The 17,140-nt window shown below is 53.0% G+C and overlaps 3 protein-coding genes across 3 annotated transcripts; all 3 read left to right on the plus strand.

Moving 5' to 3' along the window:
- Positions 1-2,000: 2,000 nt before the first annotated feature.
- Positions 2,001-4,074, plus strand: COL26b_004792 (uncharacterized protein; the record flags this gene model as incomplete). Its single annotated transcript, XM_053177658.1, has 2 exons — positions 2,001-2,009; positions 2,236-4,074. The coding sequence occupies 2 exons, from the start codon at positions 2,001-2,003 to the stop codon at positions 4,072-4,074; spliced, it is 1,848 nt and encodes a 615-aa protein (XP_053038370.1).
- An 871-nt stretch (positions 4,075-4,945) lies between these two features.
- On the plus strand, positions 4,946-6,490 carry KYN2 (Kynureninase 2; the record flags this gene model as incomplete). The annotated part of the gene is made up of 3 exons (XM_053177659.1): positions 4,946-5,069; positions 5,164-5,516; positions 5,567-6,490. 3 exons carry the CDS (start codon positions 4,946-4,948, stop codon positions 6,488-6,490), a joined length of 1,401 nt encoding a protein of 466 aa, XP_053038371.1.
- A 6,618-nt stretch (positions 6,491-13,108) lies between these two features.
- COL26b_004794 (uncharacterized protein) lies at positions 13,109-16,621 on the plus strand (the record flags this gene model as incomplete). Its single annotated transcript, XM_053177660.1, is given in 6 exon segments — positions 13,109-13,136; positions 13,585-13,815; positions 14,012-14,028; positions 14,046-14,628; positions 14,676-16,507; positions 16,559-16,621. The coding sequence occupies 6 exon segments, from the start codon at positions 13,109-13,111 to the stop codon at positions 16,619-16,621; spliced, it is 2,754 nt and encodes a 917-aa protein (XP_053038372.1).
- Between the last annotated feature and the right edge of the window lie 519 nt (positions 16,622-17,140).

Below are 17,140 nucleotides of genomic sequence, written 5' to 3' on the forward strand. Positions count from 1 at the left end.
CGCCCGCTTGGCGCAGCCCGTTGTTGTGACCGTCGCGGACAATGCCCTCCTCCTTCACGCCTATCGCGGCTGTAGGTCGGCGTTCTCGCCCTGCGGTCATTCTCCTGCGGGAGCAATCAAGGAGAAGTCTTTGCTGAGGGAAGGGTGAAGTCACCCATCATCTCGAGGTCGCGTCGCGAAGCTCTGATGCTGGCACCCGTGGTCTGTGTCCCTCGAAGGCGTTCTAATTCAAAACCGTCAACATTTGCAAAGACGCGGAGGAACGCATGATATTTGTCTGACAGCGTCTTTCCGAATGAACCAGCAGTTCCCCGAGCCGTGGCCGTCACACTTCCCCCGCCGAGAGTTCCTTCGTACAATCATGATGGAGATTTGGATCAGCGCGACATTGACGAGAGAATGGATGGCGCGAGATCGAGAAGTTTCTCCTCCCAAGAGCATCGCTTCTGACGAGGTGCGAAACTGGCAAAGACTAGGAACGATGGAGAAGTCAACTCCAAGCCGCGCTCAAAACAACCGAACTGAACTTCTCTCATATTAGTGAGCCGCATTCCAAAGGCAGCACCAAGTGTGGCTGCTCCAGAGCCTTAGCTACCCCCACGTGGATGACAGACGAAGACCGGAGATATTCAACATCAAGTCTCAAGCTGGGATACAGCAGTTCGGGTGAAAATTGTCTTGCGACCTAGTGGTCGGTTCTCGGGGCAGGCACCTGAATGGAAAGAAGAATAGCCCAAGTTGGTGGCATGCTCGACTTGTTGAGGATTGGAGATCATGAGGGGATGAGGTTTACCAGAGCCGGGATATGAACCAAAGCTCTCTATTAAAGAGAGAACGTATTCATTGCTTCCGTCTACATAAGAAGCAAATGTAGATCCAAGAACACCAATGAGCCATGCATGCTCTCAAAAATCAGAGCATCGTGTGGTTGTGCCAAGACCAGCTGAACGTGCCAAGCTCGATAGTGAGTTGTGGCGTTCGCCAACCCTCAGCTCACGCCACGCAGGCCTCGAACCTCAAAGACCTCTTTCTTATCGACGAGTCAAACGTCGTGGATATCAACGTGCTCAAAAACCCTCTTTATCCTGTGTTGATCTGATTTATTTTGGCTCTTGTTGATTATTTCTCTCTGGAGTCTACTCTTGCCCCGTTAGACTCTTGTTCTTGCACCATTCAGGAGTGAATGGGTCTGGCCTCACTCGTATCTGTGAGCTTTTACACATCCTCAGAATGGAATACTTCAAAAAGGCCAAAAGCCAAGTCAAGGGTGCGGTCAAGGAGGCCCAGGTCCTGGCACAACAGCTTCAGAGTCAGCATCAGTATTCCCAGCCACAATATCAGCAACAGCAGCCGCAGCAAACTAGCTATTCGACGACAACAGCACAATACCCCAACCATCAACAGCAACCACCATATCCGTACTCCAACGGTCATTATGGCAACCCCGGAAACGGTGTGAGCCAACCTGGACTACCGCAGTATCATTACGGAGGGCCGCAACATTCATACCATCATGGACAGCCTACAAATCAGGCACAGCCAGCGATGTCTCCTGGACACTATCCGCAATACATGGCAGCTCCTCCACCACAACAGAATGCCACTTACCGAGCACCACCACCACCACCATCAACCGCTCGGCCGCAGCCGCAACCAGATCTCGGGTATCAGGGGTATCAGGGGCATCAGGGATATCAGGGATATCAGGGATACCACGCTGCTCCTGCTCCTCCGCCTCCGCTGAACTACAATGGTCACGCAGCGCTCCAGCAGCCAGAGGCAGAGTACGCGCCCCAGGAGCCTGGGCGTGGTCAGATACAGAGTTCTTCTCCAGGTCAGACGTTTGATATGACTGCAATGTCTCAAGCCCTAGGTCCCGGTCCAGGTCAGAGCCGCGATGCTACACAAGCACAACCCCAGAATCAGCAGCGCCAAGCTTATCTCCAGCAAGATCTGCCATCGCCGGCAGCCCCTCCGTCCAACGCAACCGCTCTTGTACCATGTCCCAAGTACGAGATGGCGTCTTTGGAAGTCGTGTCGTTCTACGTTCTTAGGGACGAGGTTTTGAATGCACATCAGTCATCCCCAGGGAAGAAACGGACGGATCCTGACGCCTTTGCTATTTGCAGCGCTTGCTTTGCTAGCGCAGTTGCATCAACAGGAAATGCGCAGCTCTCTGCATGTTTTCGTCAACGAGAGAAAGCAATACCAAAAAACCCCGAGACACCGAGGCAGTCCTTTGAGCAGCTCGAGTGTCGATACGCCACCGTGCCGCGCCTGCGAGCGGTCATCTCTCAGTTTGGCGGGCAGCAGAAACCACCACACCAAAGCTCGGCGATGATAGACTCTCTGGTACATCTCGCCAAATCCATTTGCGAACTCGGACCCTGTGCCGGGGCAGGGCCGGTCACCGAGGAGACGCCATACTACACTTCCAGGGCGCTCGACCAGCTCGCCGTATGCAGCCCCTGCTTCGAGCAATTCTTCCGTGGCACTCCCTTTGAGCGGGAGTTACACCGCTCTACGCCCATGTCTGGATGGGGATGCGATGTCCGCGGAATTCGCGGACACGTCTTCAAGATGCTTGCGCGGGAGCTGGACGCGGGCCCGCAGCGCATGTCGTTCGGCCGTTTCGCAGAAGCCACGCGATCCCGGCTTGCCATCGGCTGTGCAGGAGAGAACAATCCCATCTGGCCCGTGGAGTCCTCTGCGCCGCACTACAGTTACGAGCCGCACGACCCGAGCAAGGCGGGTGTGTTCTGCGAGGCGTGCTACTGGGACTTTGTCCACGGCACAGCTGTGGACCGGTTCTTTAACAACCGCGTCCGGCTCGACGAGGAATTTCGGGGCACCATCTCTTGTGACCTTGGGGGTGTGGCTTCGCGGTTTGCTATGCAGTGTGCCGTCAGGTGCGGCGACGACGAGGTCTGGCGCCGTTGCATCTCGAAAAGGGGAACGCTGCCACCTTGTGTTGGACTCAGGGGTGTCGACGAGGAAGATTTGCTGGGAAAGAATGCAGACGACGACTCCTTATGGTATTGCTTGGCAGAGCATCCCTCGATCGAGGTCTGCCCTTTCTGTTACAACTCGACGGTAGAGCTGCTCGGAGCCAGCCACCTCTTCGCACCAATCACCCGTTCTCTTTCCCCCGGCGTTATACGGTTCTGCTTTCTCTCGAACCCATCAGATCACGACGCCGACACATCAGACAACGCCAATTTCGAGAACACGCTGGTCTGGCGCGGGCTCATTCTGCGGCGATGGCTACACCAAGGCTTCGACTCGCACAGAATCGACGACTTTGCGGGTTTCCGGAGCGCGGCGGGACTCGTAGCTTCGTGGCCGCCCCCGTGCGGCGGCTCCGAGCGGGCATTCAAGTCGGGCAGCGGCCGCAAGTGGTTCGGCAACGCCTTCTATCTCATTGGCGACAACGAGCAACATATTAGCCTCAACATGTGCGAGGAGTGCCACGACGACGTGGTCAAGGGCACAGCGCTCGAGTACGACCTGTCCCACGACAAGACGGCGCGGGCGTACGAGATCTTCCCGGACGGGCTGATGTGCAACCTCGGAACGTCCCGACGTCTGCGGGACGAGCTTGCCGCGTCGCTGAAGAAGGGCACCTTCGTAGACTTTGCGCATTACTTCTACAGGCGCAAGGATGTCTCCGAGCGCAAGAGGGCGATTGACAAGCTCTGCCAGGAGCAGACCGTTCGTCAGCAGCAGATGCTTGACGCGGTCAATCTTCAGGGCCAGACCGCCGCGCTCAATCTCATGCAGCAGCTCAACGCGAACACGAACGCTGTCATCATGGGTGTCGGCGGGTCCGTGTCGGCCGCCGCGGCGACGGACTACGGCCAGCGCTTCGGCAACGCGACTGTTGGGTATGGACACTTGACTCACGGGTCGGCGGCGGCTGCGCAGGCACATCATGATGCGCAAAACATGGCAGCAAGACAGCGTCAGGGTGTGAGCGCTGCGGACTTTAAGCCTTGCGGTGATACCTGGGCTGATACGCAGCAGTTATTGGCCTTGGCCAATGCTGTTGAGGAGGAGTGGAAGGCTGTCAACTAAGTAGAGCGTTACCAACTAATATTTCCCAAGTGTTTTGAAATGAGTTGACCAGGAGCTCTTCAAAGAGCAGGATGAGCTATTACTGATGGGTGGTCGCCGAATACTCAACTATCTATCGATTACGTTGAGGAAGTTTCATAGCCCACTCTGTACAGATTATTCTATCGATAATACCTTCTTTCTTTTAGTAATATAATATTTTATTGAAAAAGGACTAGTTACTAAGATTTAACTTGATATCAACTCGCGTGAGACGAGTTCATTACTCTGTGTTATTTATGGAACTTTGTTTTCTGCTTTATAAAGGACGAAGCTATCTGAAGTTGAGTACATTGTGATATTGGAATAAGTTAGCACCTCGAAATTCAGAGCTATTTGTTTTTGGTAATTACAAACCTTCAGTGTTCAAAAATACTTTGATCGAGCAAGCTTGATGTCTCATCTCATAAGGTACCTCACTGCTTCACAGTGTTAGGTAGGTAGGTAGGTTGTGTTGCTGAGAGCCCCGCAGCAGCTACAGCGCAACCTCTCATTGGACTGTGCGGCGCCCCGGCGCGCGAATATTCATTCTTTTCGGGGTTCTCTGGCGCATCATGACTTCACTCCTCAAATCCAACTCAACACCAGAACTAAAGATTGAAATTACGTGCCTGAGCTGGAGATCAGGCTTCGTTTTCTTGCGATTCGCGATCTTCATACAAACTAGGACACATTCCTTCTGCCTCACCCAACTTTTTCGTCAACTCAACTCGCATTTTGCGGCTTCACCCCTCTGCTTCTGAGTTCACGCACCCCGCCTCCTCACACTTACTCAACACCAAGCCAGGAAGCTGTTAGTCAGTGGCCGGTACAAATTAGTGTCACTCCGAAAATGGATACCTCCAGCAGAGCATACGCAGAATCTCTGGATCAGAAGGACGCCCTGCGGCACACGCGGGACGAGTTTGTCATCCCGACCAAGCAAGAGGTCACCAGCAAGACCCTGGCAAAGAAAGGTCTCTCCCAACCCAAATCAGACGACACTCTCCACCCTCACTCTCCCAGCTTCATAAATTACCAACAATGAGGCTAACATCCTGTCTCCTGTAGATGAGGGCTCCGAGCAGAAGCAGCAGAAATGCACCTACCTCTGCGGCAACTCTCTCGGTCTGCAACCCAAGCGCACGTCTGAGAGGATACAGCAGTACCTCGCAACATGGGCGACACAGGGCGTCCAGGGCCATTTCAAGCCGTTGGACGACTCGCCCCTTCCGACATGGCTCGACGTTGACGCCAAGGCATCCAAGATGATGGCTCCCATCGTCGGCGCCGACCCTTCTGAGGTCGCTGTAATGCAGACGCTCACGGCCAACCTCCACCTGCTGATGTCGGCCTTTTACAAGCCTCAAAAGGACGGCCGGCACAAGATCATCCTGGAGAGCAAGGCTTTTCCCAGCGATCACGTAAGATCCTGTCGCTATGAGCAAGTTCCATTCCTAACAAACAGAGACAGTTCGTCGTCGAGACGCAGATCAGACACCACGGCCTCTCCCCGGAAACCTCCATGGTCTGCATCGAGCCCAAGGACGCCGCAAAGGACAGCACGCTCAGCACCGAGCACATCCTCTCTGTAATCGCGGAGCACGCCTCCGAGACCGCCCTGCTCCTCCTGCCGGGCATCCAGTACTACACCGGCCAGCTCCTCGACATCCCGACCATCACGGCCTTCGCGCGCAAGCACTCCGTCTTCGTCATCTGGGACCTCGCCCACACCGTCGGCAACGCGCCCCTGCGGCTGCACGACTGGGACGTCGACGCCGCGGCGTGGTGCACGTACAAGTACCTCAACGGCGGGCCGGGCTGCATCGGCGGCGCCTTCGTCCACGAGCGCCACTCCCGCGTGACGACGGCCGTCTCGGACCCGGACGCCGCGTCGGGGTACACGAACCGCTTCGCCGGGTGGTGGGGCAACGACAAGTCGTCGCGCTTCGTCATGGCGACCAAGTTCCACCCGGCGCCCGGCGCGGCGGGGTTTCAGCTGAGCAACCCCAGCGTGCTGGATATCACCAGCCTCTGCGCGTCGCTCGAGGTGTTTGAGCTGGCCGGCGGGGTAGTGCCGCTGAGGGAGAAGTCGCTGCGGCTGACGGCATATCTGGAGGGCTTGCTCGATGGGCTGCCGGAGGATGTGCAGGCGTTGTTCAGGATCATCACCCCGCGGGAGCCCGAGGCGAGGGGTGCGCAGCTGAGTCTGATGCTTGCGGATGGACTGCTGGACGGGGTGATGGAGTACTTCGAGGAAGAGGGGGTCATCATTGACGAGAGGAAGCCGAATGTCGTGCGGGTTGCACCGGCGCCTTTGTATAATAACTTTGTGGACTGCTTCGATTTTGTCGAGCAGTTTGCAAAGGCTCTGAGGAAGGCAAGCAAGAGTTCGTAGAGTTGGAAAGTGAATCAAAGAGTAATGTAAACGATTGCGTTGCAATTTTAACTCCGTTTTGACTCTGTCTAGCTGGCGTTGATTTCTATTTCCCAGTGAATGGCAAAACTGACATTATCAGGAGGGTAATCAATGCAGCGAGGAGCGTACCATGAGCTGGACTAAGTACAAGGTCGACATCTGATCGATGGTCTTGAATATCACATTCGGTTCTCGAGATAGCCTAGCTCACCTGGAGCGATCCAAAGTCTGGAGCTTGAATCTTAATCATCACTCTCTGTCTATAGCGGAATCTTCGATAAAGGAGACGTCACGTCGAGTATGTTGTTCAGACCGGAGAAGGTTGGTTCAAGCATCAAGATGGATACATACCAGCAGCAGAAAGAGGAACTGAAATCAAGTCGCTTTGCACTCGATACCACCAGGATTACCAAAAGCTCAGCTAAACATGATTACCTTTATCATCGTCGTTATCTTCGTCGTCGTCGTCACCGTCGTCACCGTTGTTGTCGTCGTTACTACTCTTCTGCTTACTATTATTTTCGTTGTTATTCTCATCATTATTGTCATCTTCACACTTTTTTATACCAATATACCATCATTACTATCCGCGCAAATAGCAAAAGTCTATGCGAAAATTGATGATAAAACCGAGTGTAGAGGCCAAATCCAGGACTCTGTCTTAATTGAGACTCAACACAGGCCCAAATTCTGGTCTTGTGAGAGCCAAATGCTTCTCCATCTGCACCGCGCCAAGATAGGTCCTCCCGAGGACCCTTGATCTGAAGATCGCTCTTGGCTCGCGGCATCGGCATCCGAACATTGCAGGATGTATGCAGGTCGGACTGATGTTCGGCAACATCACTTACGTCGTCGCAAGACGTGTGTCACAGAAATGCGGGAATGAAGCCTGCGGCGCAGGAGATGCTGCAGAGTCGTTTGAGCGACGTCTTCTATGACAACAGGATGCAGAAGAACAATAAGCTGAGATGTTTGGGGTGATGGATGGGGATGTATCTCTCGACACGGTGGTTTCCGTCACTGTTTGATATGCGCAGGAGTTTACGGAACAAGTTATGTCTGGGGCAAGTTCGTCGTCACAATATGTCGTCAGTCTATAATTGAGACCTGGGAATATGACGATGACTTGGGACGGGGCGGTTCGTCCAGACTATCCGGATGGTTCATCGTGAAGTGCATCTTCAAGGCTCGGCTTTGTCATTTTCTTCTCTTGAACGCCATCATGATGTTGGTCTCAGTTGCTCGTCATTACTTCAAATACCTGGAGATCATTGAAGGGTTCAAGAGCGAATCTGTGGCAAGGCTCAAGCTGTCATATCAAATGCTTCTCGTTCTCCAGGCCAGGGAGTTGCGCTTCTGCTTTGAACCGTACGTGTTTAAGACCGGTTTGACATCGTTCTCAAGCCTCGAAGAACCGCCTGTAGCGCTATCTTATCATTCCATCCAGCATCATGACAGGTCCATGGGCAGCTCGCATGGAGTTAAACACGTTTGCTCTTCAACAATAAATCGCATGTTACGGGACCGACAATTTCGAAGTAGGGTTTTTTCTCCCTGCTACAATACAGGCAATTCGCCGCAAGGCTGCAAGGAGCTGTCTCGGCACCGAGAGACAGGTCCCAGGGAGAAACATGACACCATTCCTGCGCCCTAAGAGGCAGAACCAGAACCCTACCCCCAAACGTGCTGACTGACCACCCCCGGTAAGACAACACATGCATAAATGAGTCGAGTCTTATCGCGAACTTGGCACTCCCGCAAGGGCATCAAAAACACCCGCAACAGCCCTTTCGGATGATCTGTCTCGAGCATCCGAAGATGGAAAAGCTGTCTTGAGCCTCTCTCAGATCGTGATGACCCTCAAAGCTGGACACAGCTCGGTTGTGCGGGCGGATTATCTGCATTTTCGATGAATCATGGCGGCCTCGATCATCGCATCTACAAAGACCGAGTATCAGATGGCCGATTGCCTCTTGCCCTCCAATGTTTTTACCTTGCTGCACGGGGGCCGTGGGGGTTTGGAAGTTTGGGGAGAAGGGGAACGAGCGTGAGAGAGTTGCGATTTCCGGGTCCTCGGTCCCGAGAGAGCTGGGTTTCAGATGATGAGGCTCTTGGGGAAGGTTTGGGGTCCGCTGCCGCGGTAGGGCAATTGACTTTCGCCTGCGAATCGAGAAAAAAACAACATTTGGGAGCTTTGGGCTTGAGCCTTTTTTTTTTTTTTTTTTTTTTTTTTCTTTTTTCTTCTCTCCCTGATTTTCCTTCGCGCTCCCTGCCATAGGAAGCTTCCGGGCGATGGCAAGGACATGTCCCTGCGTGGGGTCATCAGCAGTTCAAGCACAGCGCCTCCTGGAGTTGGGGGCAGAAGTCTGTTTGGCCACTCGGTCGTAGTAATCGTAGTAAGCTGACTGGGTTTAGCCGCGCGGCCGCCAAATGACGTTTTGAAGTCTTTGTGTGCGGTTGAGAGGCAACGACACGGTCTGGGAACAAAATCTGAAAACAGCATTGCGTGGAATGCGGGTGTGATTCTGGAATGGGTTCCTGCGAAAGAGGATGGCACGTTGTGGTCATTACCGAGGATTCTTTTCCGTCAGGGAAATCATCCCGACGATTGTTTTGCTTGGCAGGAGAAGGGGGGATACGCGAGCTGATAGGATGAGGAAGCCATGGTAAGCGCCATCGACGCCATCAAGTCGGGCTTGTTGTTGCTGGAAGCGACGGCGTCGTTTGCAGCTTGTGGTGGGGCAAGGAGTCAGAAGCTTGGGGAGCTTGCACCTGGGGAGAGCTGGGAGCTGGAGCGTTTTGGCTTGAGCCCAGACGTAACGGGCCAGCCGCTCTGACGCGAGGTCTGGACACATTGGTGATGGCGCAACTTGATCGTTGCTGGGGGTGGCTGCGTTGGTGTTGTGTTGTCGAAGCACATCACAAACACACGGAAGGGTCTATTCTCCATGCGAAAAAGAAGAAGCAAAGGGTTCAAACGTGGGAGGAGGCAACCGAGGAGACATCTCGATGACCGCAAACGTCGACGGGATGAGGCCGTGGCAGAGGATCTGCGTCAGGGTCGATACTCGATCCGTGTGTTCCAGAGGAGGTTTTCCCATTGCAGGTTTGCAGGTGTCCATTTGGTCTCCAGTATTGAGAGTTCCAGTGGGGGCCGGCATTGGTCCCCGGAGCCAGTCCAGTGGGAGAATGGCGATGGGTGGCATGACGGAGGATCGTGATGTCTCCGTCATGCATATGAATTGTTTAGATGAATCCGGATGATAATATATGATGGGCTATGCGTGTGCGGAAGTGGGAGGACGGAAGTTGCGACGAAGGTGGGCGGGAGATGTTTAGTCACCGGAATAGGGGGATACTCGTCAACACACACGGCCCTTTGCGAGATGGGAAGTATCCCGTTATAACACTCCTCTAACGAAGGACGGGAGCTTTTCCATCTTCAGGTAGTGAATCTTTCTTCCCTTCTAACTTTTCTTCTTCGCAGTTTGCCGCCTAGAGGCACACCTTATTAACTACTATGTAACTCTAATAGGGAAATATATAGAGGGTTATAGCGTAACCTCTATAACTAGCCTATAGGGTATATAAAAAGAATTTTTAAACTACTTAGCTAAATAGAAGTAGCTCCTTATTATACTATAGCTTAAATTTAAAACCTTCTAAAATAAATCTTATATATACCTCTTACTTAATTAATATAGCTTTTACTACTAGTAATATTAAATATCTAAAAAAAACTAATTTACTATATATTTAATAATAGCTTAGTTATATCTTTACAGCTAAGAATAATAATATAGTATCTCTATACTTCTTCATAATATATATTAAGTTCTTAAAAAACCCTTAGAACTAAGTTCTTTATTAAGTTAAATAGAGATTTAAAGAAATTACTAAAAACTTGAAAAATAAGAATAATATAAAGGAGATTAATAGGATATTTAATAAGAAATATAGCGAATAGTTCTAAGAACTGATTACTATTATTACCCTTATTTAAGGATATAGTAGTTAAAGAGACTAGCCTAGGTTAGGGTAGAGGAAAAAAGGGTTCTTATATTCCCTTTAGTTATATAAAAATTCACAAAAGAATTCTTCACAAAATGCTTCAGGTAGTGAAAGCCCAGGCTGGCCAATGCAAGAAGCCGTTTTTCCAAGTGGACAGGGCCGGGCCCGAGAGCTTAATGCCCCTCCCAACCAACCCAACCAAGGAACCAAAGGCCAGAACTCAACAGGCCCCCTTCTTTTTAACATTAGGAGGTATGACGCAGGCCAGGGAATATGACTAAAGACCCGGACCCCGATAACGGTGCTACATTAAGACATTGCGGACGGGCAGCGCAACATCTAGGAGAAGGGGGGACAGGAGGGGCACCAGAAGAAAAGAAGAAGAAGAAAAAAAAAAAAAGGAGAGGGTACGATGGGGAGGGGCTCGGAGACAGCTCCTGAATGCTTGTCCAAGTCATGATACCTCATAGAGTAGCATCTGGCTAGAAGACTATGGTATCCTGCGAAATGACTGGCTGAGGGCCCAAACTGCACATGCTGAGGAACTGCGGTATGATATTGGTATGTAACTGGTAACTGGACACTGGACATCAGCAGAAAAAGCCGGCAGGCCCCTTGTCGAAGCCCAGTTGTTTCAAGTCCATCCCCCCTGGCCAAACATCGTGCAGGGAATCTCCAAAGACCAATTTGATCATCATCCACTTCGCTGGGCTTGGGCCGAGAGCGAGCGAGCGAGCGAGTGAGCCTGAGAGCCAAGGAGAAGACGATGAGGAAGGCAGAAACAAGAACGAGAGATGCAGTTACGAATACTCTGTCCGGGATGAGATGCTCAGTGCTGGAAAAGGCGAGAGAGACACGCAGTTGGGCTGACGCATCATTCCCCTGAAAAGTGACATGCCAAACAACACCACACACACCACACGACACAGCATTTTGGGGGCTGCATGTGTGCCTGAAATTGGGTATGCACAGCGTCTGCACCTTCGTACTCCTGCTGCAATAACTGCATCTGCTTCTGCAACTACGACCAAGGAAAAAGCAAGCACGTTTCCTTGCCTAGGTAATGACTGAGAGTTGAGTACGGAGGATACCTGACGCTGCTTCTGACCACCTACGGCTGTTGTATCCGAACCTTGGTCCAATCTCTCCCGTCTCCTGCAGTAGCTCTTTCTTTCACATTATTAGGTAGATTGGATTTTTTGTTCGTCTTGACATCGGGAGCATAGCAAAGGGGTCCTGGCCAAATTTTTTTTTTCCTCCTTCGTGCCGCCTTCGTCATATTATTCACCAGGCGCACAAACACACAACTTTTTGGGCAGATCCCTCCTACAAACAACTACCTCACTCCAAACCCGCCTCCACGTCTACCTCTCGCCTGTCCTTCCGTTTCCTTCCTCCTTCTCATTTTTTCGCCAATACCTTACCCGGACCAACTCTTGGGCCATCCTTGATGAGAGCCTCATAATTTTCTGTCGCAATTGACGATCCCAACCACTCTCCCCCGCCCTTGTTCGTCGCTCTTTACCAACTTCATCCCGCTACTTTTCTTCTCTGCCACCGTTACCGTACCGCACCGTACGCTACGGATACCCAACCTTCTTCGCCTTACTCGCCGGGCTCGCCTCACCTCGCCTCAGCGCCTCCTTCACCAGTGCGCCGTTCCCTGTTCTATTCATAGCCCGGCTCTTTACCAGCCCAGCCTGGCGAGCCATTCAAACCAACCCCCTCCTCTGTCGACACCAAGCATCGCCGTCCTGGACTGACCTGACAACGGTCTGGCTGCAACCGACGCACCACGCGACACACGGCCACCAACAACTGCATCTGCTACTCCTCCGCGCATCTGCGTTTTCCCTCGCCTGATTACGGATCCTGTACTTGACAACAAACACCTCGCGCAATTGATCGAATCCGTACCCAATTTATCCAGACAAGCGACATCCCTCCCCGAGTCTCTTCAATCGCAACGCCGACGCCCGGCCTAATCAACCACCACCCACCCGGGACGACACACCCTGGCCGCCCCGACGACAATCTCGCGCCGCTAGAACCAGAACCTGGCCGCCCTTTTTTTCAGCCGACGAAACAGCGGAGTCGCAATTTCACCCCCCGTCGACGCCCACCAAGCACCAAACAGCCAGCTCCAAGCCTCTGGTCGTCTCCAGTTCAGCGCAGCGACATTCTCTCCCATCGTTGGTCGCTGCTGCGTCTCCCTCTCCGTCTCCGTCTCCAGACCACCCTCGCCCGTGTCTTGGCATTCTGTCCAACGCCCCGGCTTTTCCTCACCCTCGCTCCATGATAGTAGTACTATCCGTACCGCCCCTACGTCGTCTACCAGGGTCTCATTCTGCCATTCTGACGGGCCCAAGGGGGTTGGCGGCCAAGCGCTGAGAAAAATACGGATAATCCAGAGGAAACTGTGACGACGCACGCCTGCACGACACGAATATTCTCTGTACCACCAATACTACGACACGAACCCCCAAGTCCCTGACGCTCAGGAGACATCTCGTCACAACAGCCACAATTCGAACATCTCCGACCCTCTCGGCTGGCTCCTCTGCTGGCCCACGACCTTAATCCAACATGACAAGACCTCACATTATTCGCGCTGGTAAGTTTATGCGACCCAAAACACCCGCGCCTACTCCCATTCCTCCTGGCGCATCACACTATTCTCCCCCCAAAACACAAACTTCTTCCCCTTTCCCAATTGGCCCTGGGCTTCTCTGTGTCTGAGCTTAGCCTGAACCCGTCTTGGTCTAACGGCTGGAACCGCGGCCGATCAATCTCACAGAATTCCTTCCCCCCCCCCCCCTCTGACCAGGAAAAAAAACAACCCCTAATTGCCTGCTCCGTTGCTGGCATGTCACGCTGACCTCTTGCCTCTTTTGTCGCAAAATTAGACACGATCGACCTCCAAGATCACGACGCACCCTCAGCAAAAGATCATCCCCGAGGCCCACACGGCTCGCTTGGTCCGCATCAGGCTGCGACTCTCCAAGAGATCGCCCAAGAATCCGCCGAAATACAAGCGCGCAGCCCGAGACTCTCCTTCACAGACGGCGACGACGACGACGTATCGGATTCAGACGATCTCGCGGACGAGGTCTCCAAACGGCTCAACGGCGGCGCGATGGACGATGCAAGCAAGAAACACCAAGATGCGCTGGCCATCGCGCAAAATGGAGGCACATCGGGCAACTCCGACGACGGAGACATGGACGACACGGACGAGAGCTTGGACGACGACATGATGGACAAGATCTCTAGTTCGCCTTCGATTGAAGATGGTGGGTGCAATTCGATTACAATTCCACATTCCTGGCCACGGAGAGTCGATTCTCTGCAAGCCATGAGAGATCGCGCTTCTCCTGTCTCCCCTGCTTTCAGCGAGGCCATGTCCTCTTCTCCTTACACCGAAACTCCTGAATATCCACCTACACAACACTCCTGGCAGCACAGCAAGGCTTCTGCGTCAGCAACCAGTCATCATCATCTTCGCGGTGAGTATAACGAATAGGACCGATATACCGACGACGACGATCGATACGATCAGTTCTTCGACGAGCTTTACGAGGAGTTATGCGACGATGCTGGCGGTAGTCTCTTTTACGGAAAAGATTGGGTGGAGGAGCGGAGCGACAAGTTTGAGGATAAGTTTGGACTGGAGAGTGTAGCACAGCATGGGCCGATAGTGGTTCGTCCACTTCGACTCCGCGGATCTAGCTCCGAGGATTTCGCGCAGCGTCGCGCTGAGATGGAGCGGGCAGAATGGGACGAGGCGGCCGAAGCAAACCTTGACGACGAACACGACGAACACGACAGCGATTTTTCGCTCATGATACCCTACGAACCCTCGATCGAAGATGATGATGATGACGAATTTTCCTTCTCTGATGACTCTAGGTTCATTGCTGGTGGCTGGGGCAACGAGTGCTTACACGAAGCAGAGGACATCGATTTCGAATTTGTCTACGCCCTCCACACCTTTGTCGCGACCGTCGAAGGCCAAGCGAATGCCACGAAGGGAGATACCATGGTGCTACTAGATGACAGCAACAGCTATTGGTGGCTGGTGCGAGTGGTGAAGGACAGCAGCATCGGTACGACCCCCGCGTCCCTTGCGTCAGCATTTCTAACAAAGGTCTAGGTTATCTCCCGGCAGAGCATATTGAGACGCCAACCGAGAGACTGGCGCGCTTGAACAAGCACAGGAATATTGACGTAGTCGCTCCCTCCCAGGAAGAGATGAACCTATCTGACTTAGATCAGCTTTCCGCTACAATGCTTGGAGACCAGGCTGGAGAGAAGTCCAAGAGCACGTTCAAGACGGCTCTGAGGAAGAAGAAGAAGACCGTCGCGTTTGCACCACCGACGTTTGTCGACTACTCGGACATTGACTATTCTTCGGATGAAGAGGATATGGAGGAGATGTTCTCTCAGCAGCAGGGACAGCAGCAACAGCAACAGCAGCAACAGGCTGCCACCCAGCAGTCAACTGAGGAGGCGGAAGATGAGACGGCGAAGGTCGAGCCACTGAAGCCCAGGACGATCAAGGAAGTCAAGGTTGCGGAGCCGGCCAAGAAAGAGGAGGTTGCAGAAGACGACGGGAAGCGTGACAGCGGAGAGATATTTGAGAAGCCAGAGGGCCCGAGTCGATCGAGGAACGGCACTGTCAGGAACACCGACTCTTTCTTTAAGGACGAAACGGTCGAGACCAAGAAGATCACGCTTACGCCTAACTTGCTTCGCGATGACAACAGCTCACGACCCTCGACGACGGAAAGTGTTAAGCAACGACCCAGTCTGGACAAGTTGGACAAGGAGCTGCAACCCGACAAGAAGGATGACAAGAAGAAGAAGGATAAGGATAAGAAGGAGAAGGACAAGAAGCCCAGCGCCATCCGGAGCTTCTTCTCGCGTAAGGACAAGAAGAAGGTTGTGGACGATGACGACGAGTCCTTTGGCAAGAGGTCGATGGATATTGTTACCGAATCACAAGACCGGGAGTCTGAGGAGCAGCCGTCGTCGCCGAGAACAAGCGGCGGATCTTCAGGCGGGCCCGAACGGACAGCAAGCAAGCTCACGAAGCAACAGCCTAGGGTGGAGCCATCACTGTCGAGGAAGGGGGCAACAACGCCACAAAAGTCTGCTACCCGTGAACTTAGCGAGTTCATCTCTTCTGAAGGCCGACCCAACAACGTGTCGAATGTGCCGCCAGCCTCTATGCGTATCGTCGAGGACGATTCTTCCGATGCCGACGCCGAACCGAAGAAGGCCGAGACCAAGCACTCGCAAAAGTCGTCCTTGTCCAAGATCATGCCTTCGAGAAGCAGCGAGCCCAAGGAGCCGAAACCCCAAAAGGTTACGAAGGCTAAGTCGCGTGTGGAACTCGACGATTTCGACTCATCTGGCGAAGAGATTGACCCCAGTGGTCCCTCTGTGCAACAACCAGTTGAGGAGGAGCCGAAGGACGAGAAGCTGGTCCGCCCGGTGCCAGGTGCTTTCCCCGATAGCTACATGAGCGGTCAAAGCGCCCAGACCGACAGGACAATCACTCCTTCGCAGCCTATGCCCCAACCCCAGCCCACCGCTGCGGATCGGGAGAAGGATCGCCTCTCCGAGTCGCCGGTTCAAGTCTCTCCAGTTACGACGAGCAACCCGCCTGCGCTCATGGTCGACACCTCCAGTCAGGATGGCCACTCCTCATCGCCATCGCCAGAGCTCATCGATGCCGATGAGGTGGGCAGACATCGCGCTCAGGATTCGATGACTGCCAGCTCAACCTCAACAGGAGGGAGCACCACGGGCAGTAGCTGGAACGACGCGAAGCTCCGAGCATTCTTCGACTCCAGCTCAGACATCCGTGACATGCTGGTCGTTGTGTACGACAAGAGCGATGTTGCTCCCGCAGGACCGGATCATCCCGTCGCAGGAAGCTTGTTCCGCGAACAGAACGCCAAGTTGGCAGAAATCACTACAGTAAGTGCATCTATCCATTTTTGGTGATGCGTCACGACTAACCAGGCCCAGCAACTTGACAACATGCTTGGCGACTGGCTAGCACGCAAGCAAAGACTTCGAGGCACGGTCTAAGGCGTGCCTCCCTTTACGAACATCAACTTTGTTTTTGGGGACAGCGAAATGTGTACAGTACCTTTCTTGACTTTGTTGGCGTCCTGGAACGAAACGGATGGAGGGTTTACGGATTGATGGACGACATTGAAAAACGTGGTCGCTGATATGAACCTTAGCACCATGGATACTTGTGCGCGGATTTGCAGTTTTCTGTTTTTTCTTTTTTTCGACATGCGTGGACATACCAGTCTGCACGGTTTGTTCCTACCTCGTTCTTTTTTATTCTCTTTTGTTTAGAAACGCTTCGCTTCCACAGCGTCGCGACATAAGCATCAGCTTTGCATAAGTGTCTTCAGCCCGCTGGTGTGGGCTCCGAGAGACAGATTAGGCGCAACGCCGTCTAATACCACTTGGTTCCATCTGCAGATCCGATGACTTGCATGCTGTGCTGAACCGCTTCATGTGACTTTCGCTGCTGATCGGCACAACTTATTGTTGGAGATGAATCACCAGACGCATGTCGAGTTCCATTCCGAG

Source organism: Colletotrichum chrysophilum (genome assembly GCF_026319265.1).
Source record: "Colletotrichum chrysophilum strain AFK26 chromosome Unknown scaffold_30, whole genome shotgun sequence".
Taxonomy (NCBI): domain Eukaryota; kingdom Fungi; phylum Ascomycota; class Sordariomycetes; order Glomerellales; family Glomerellaceae; genus Colletotrichum; species Colletotrichum chrysophilum.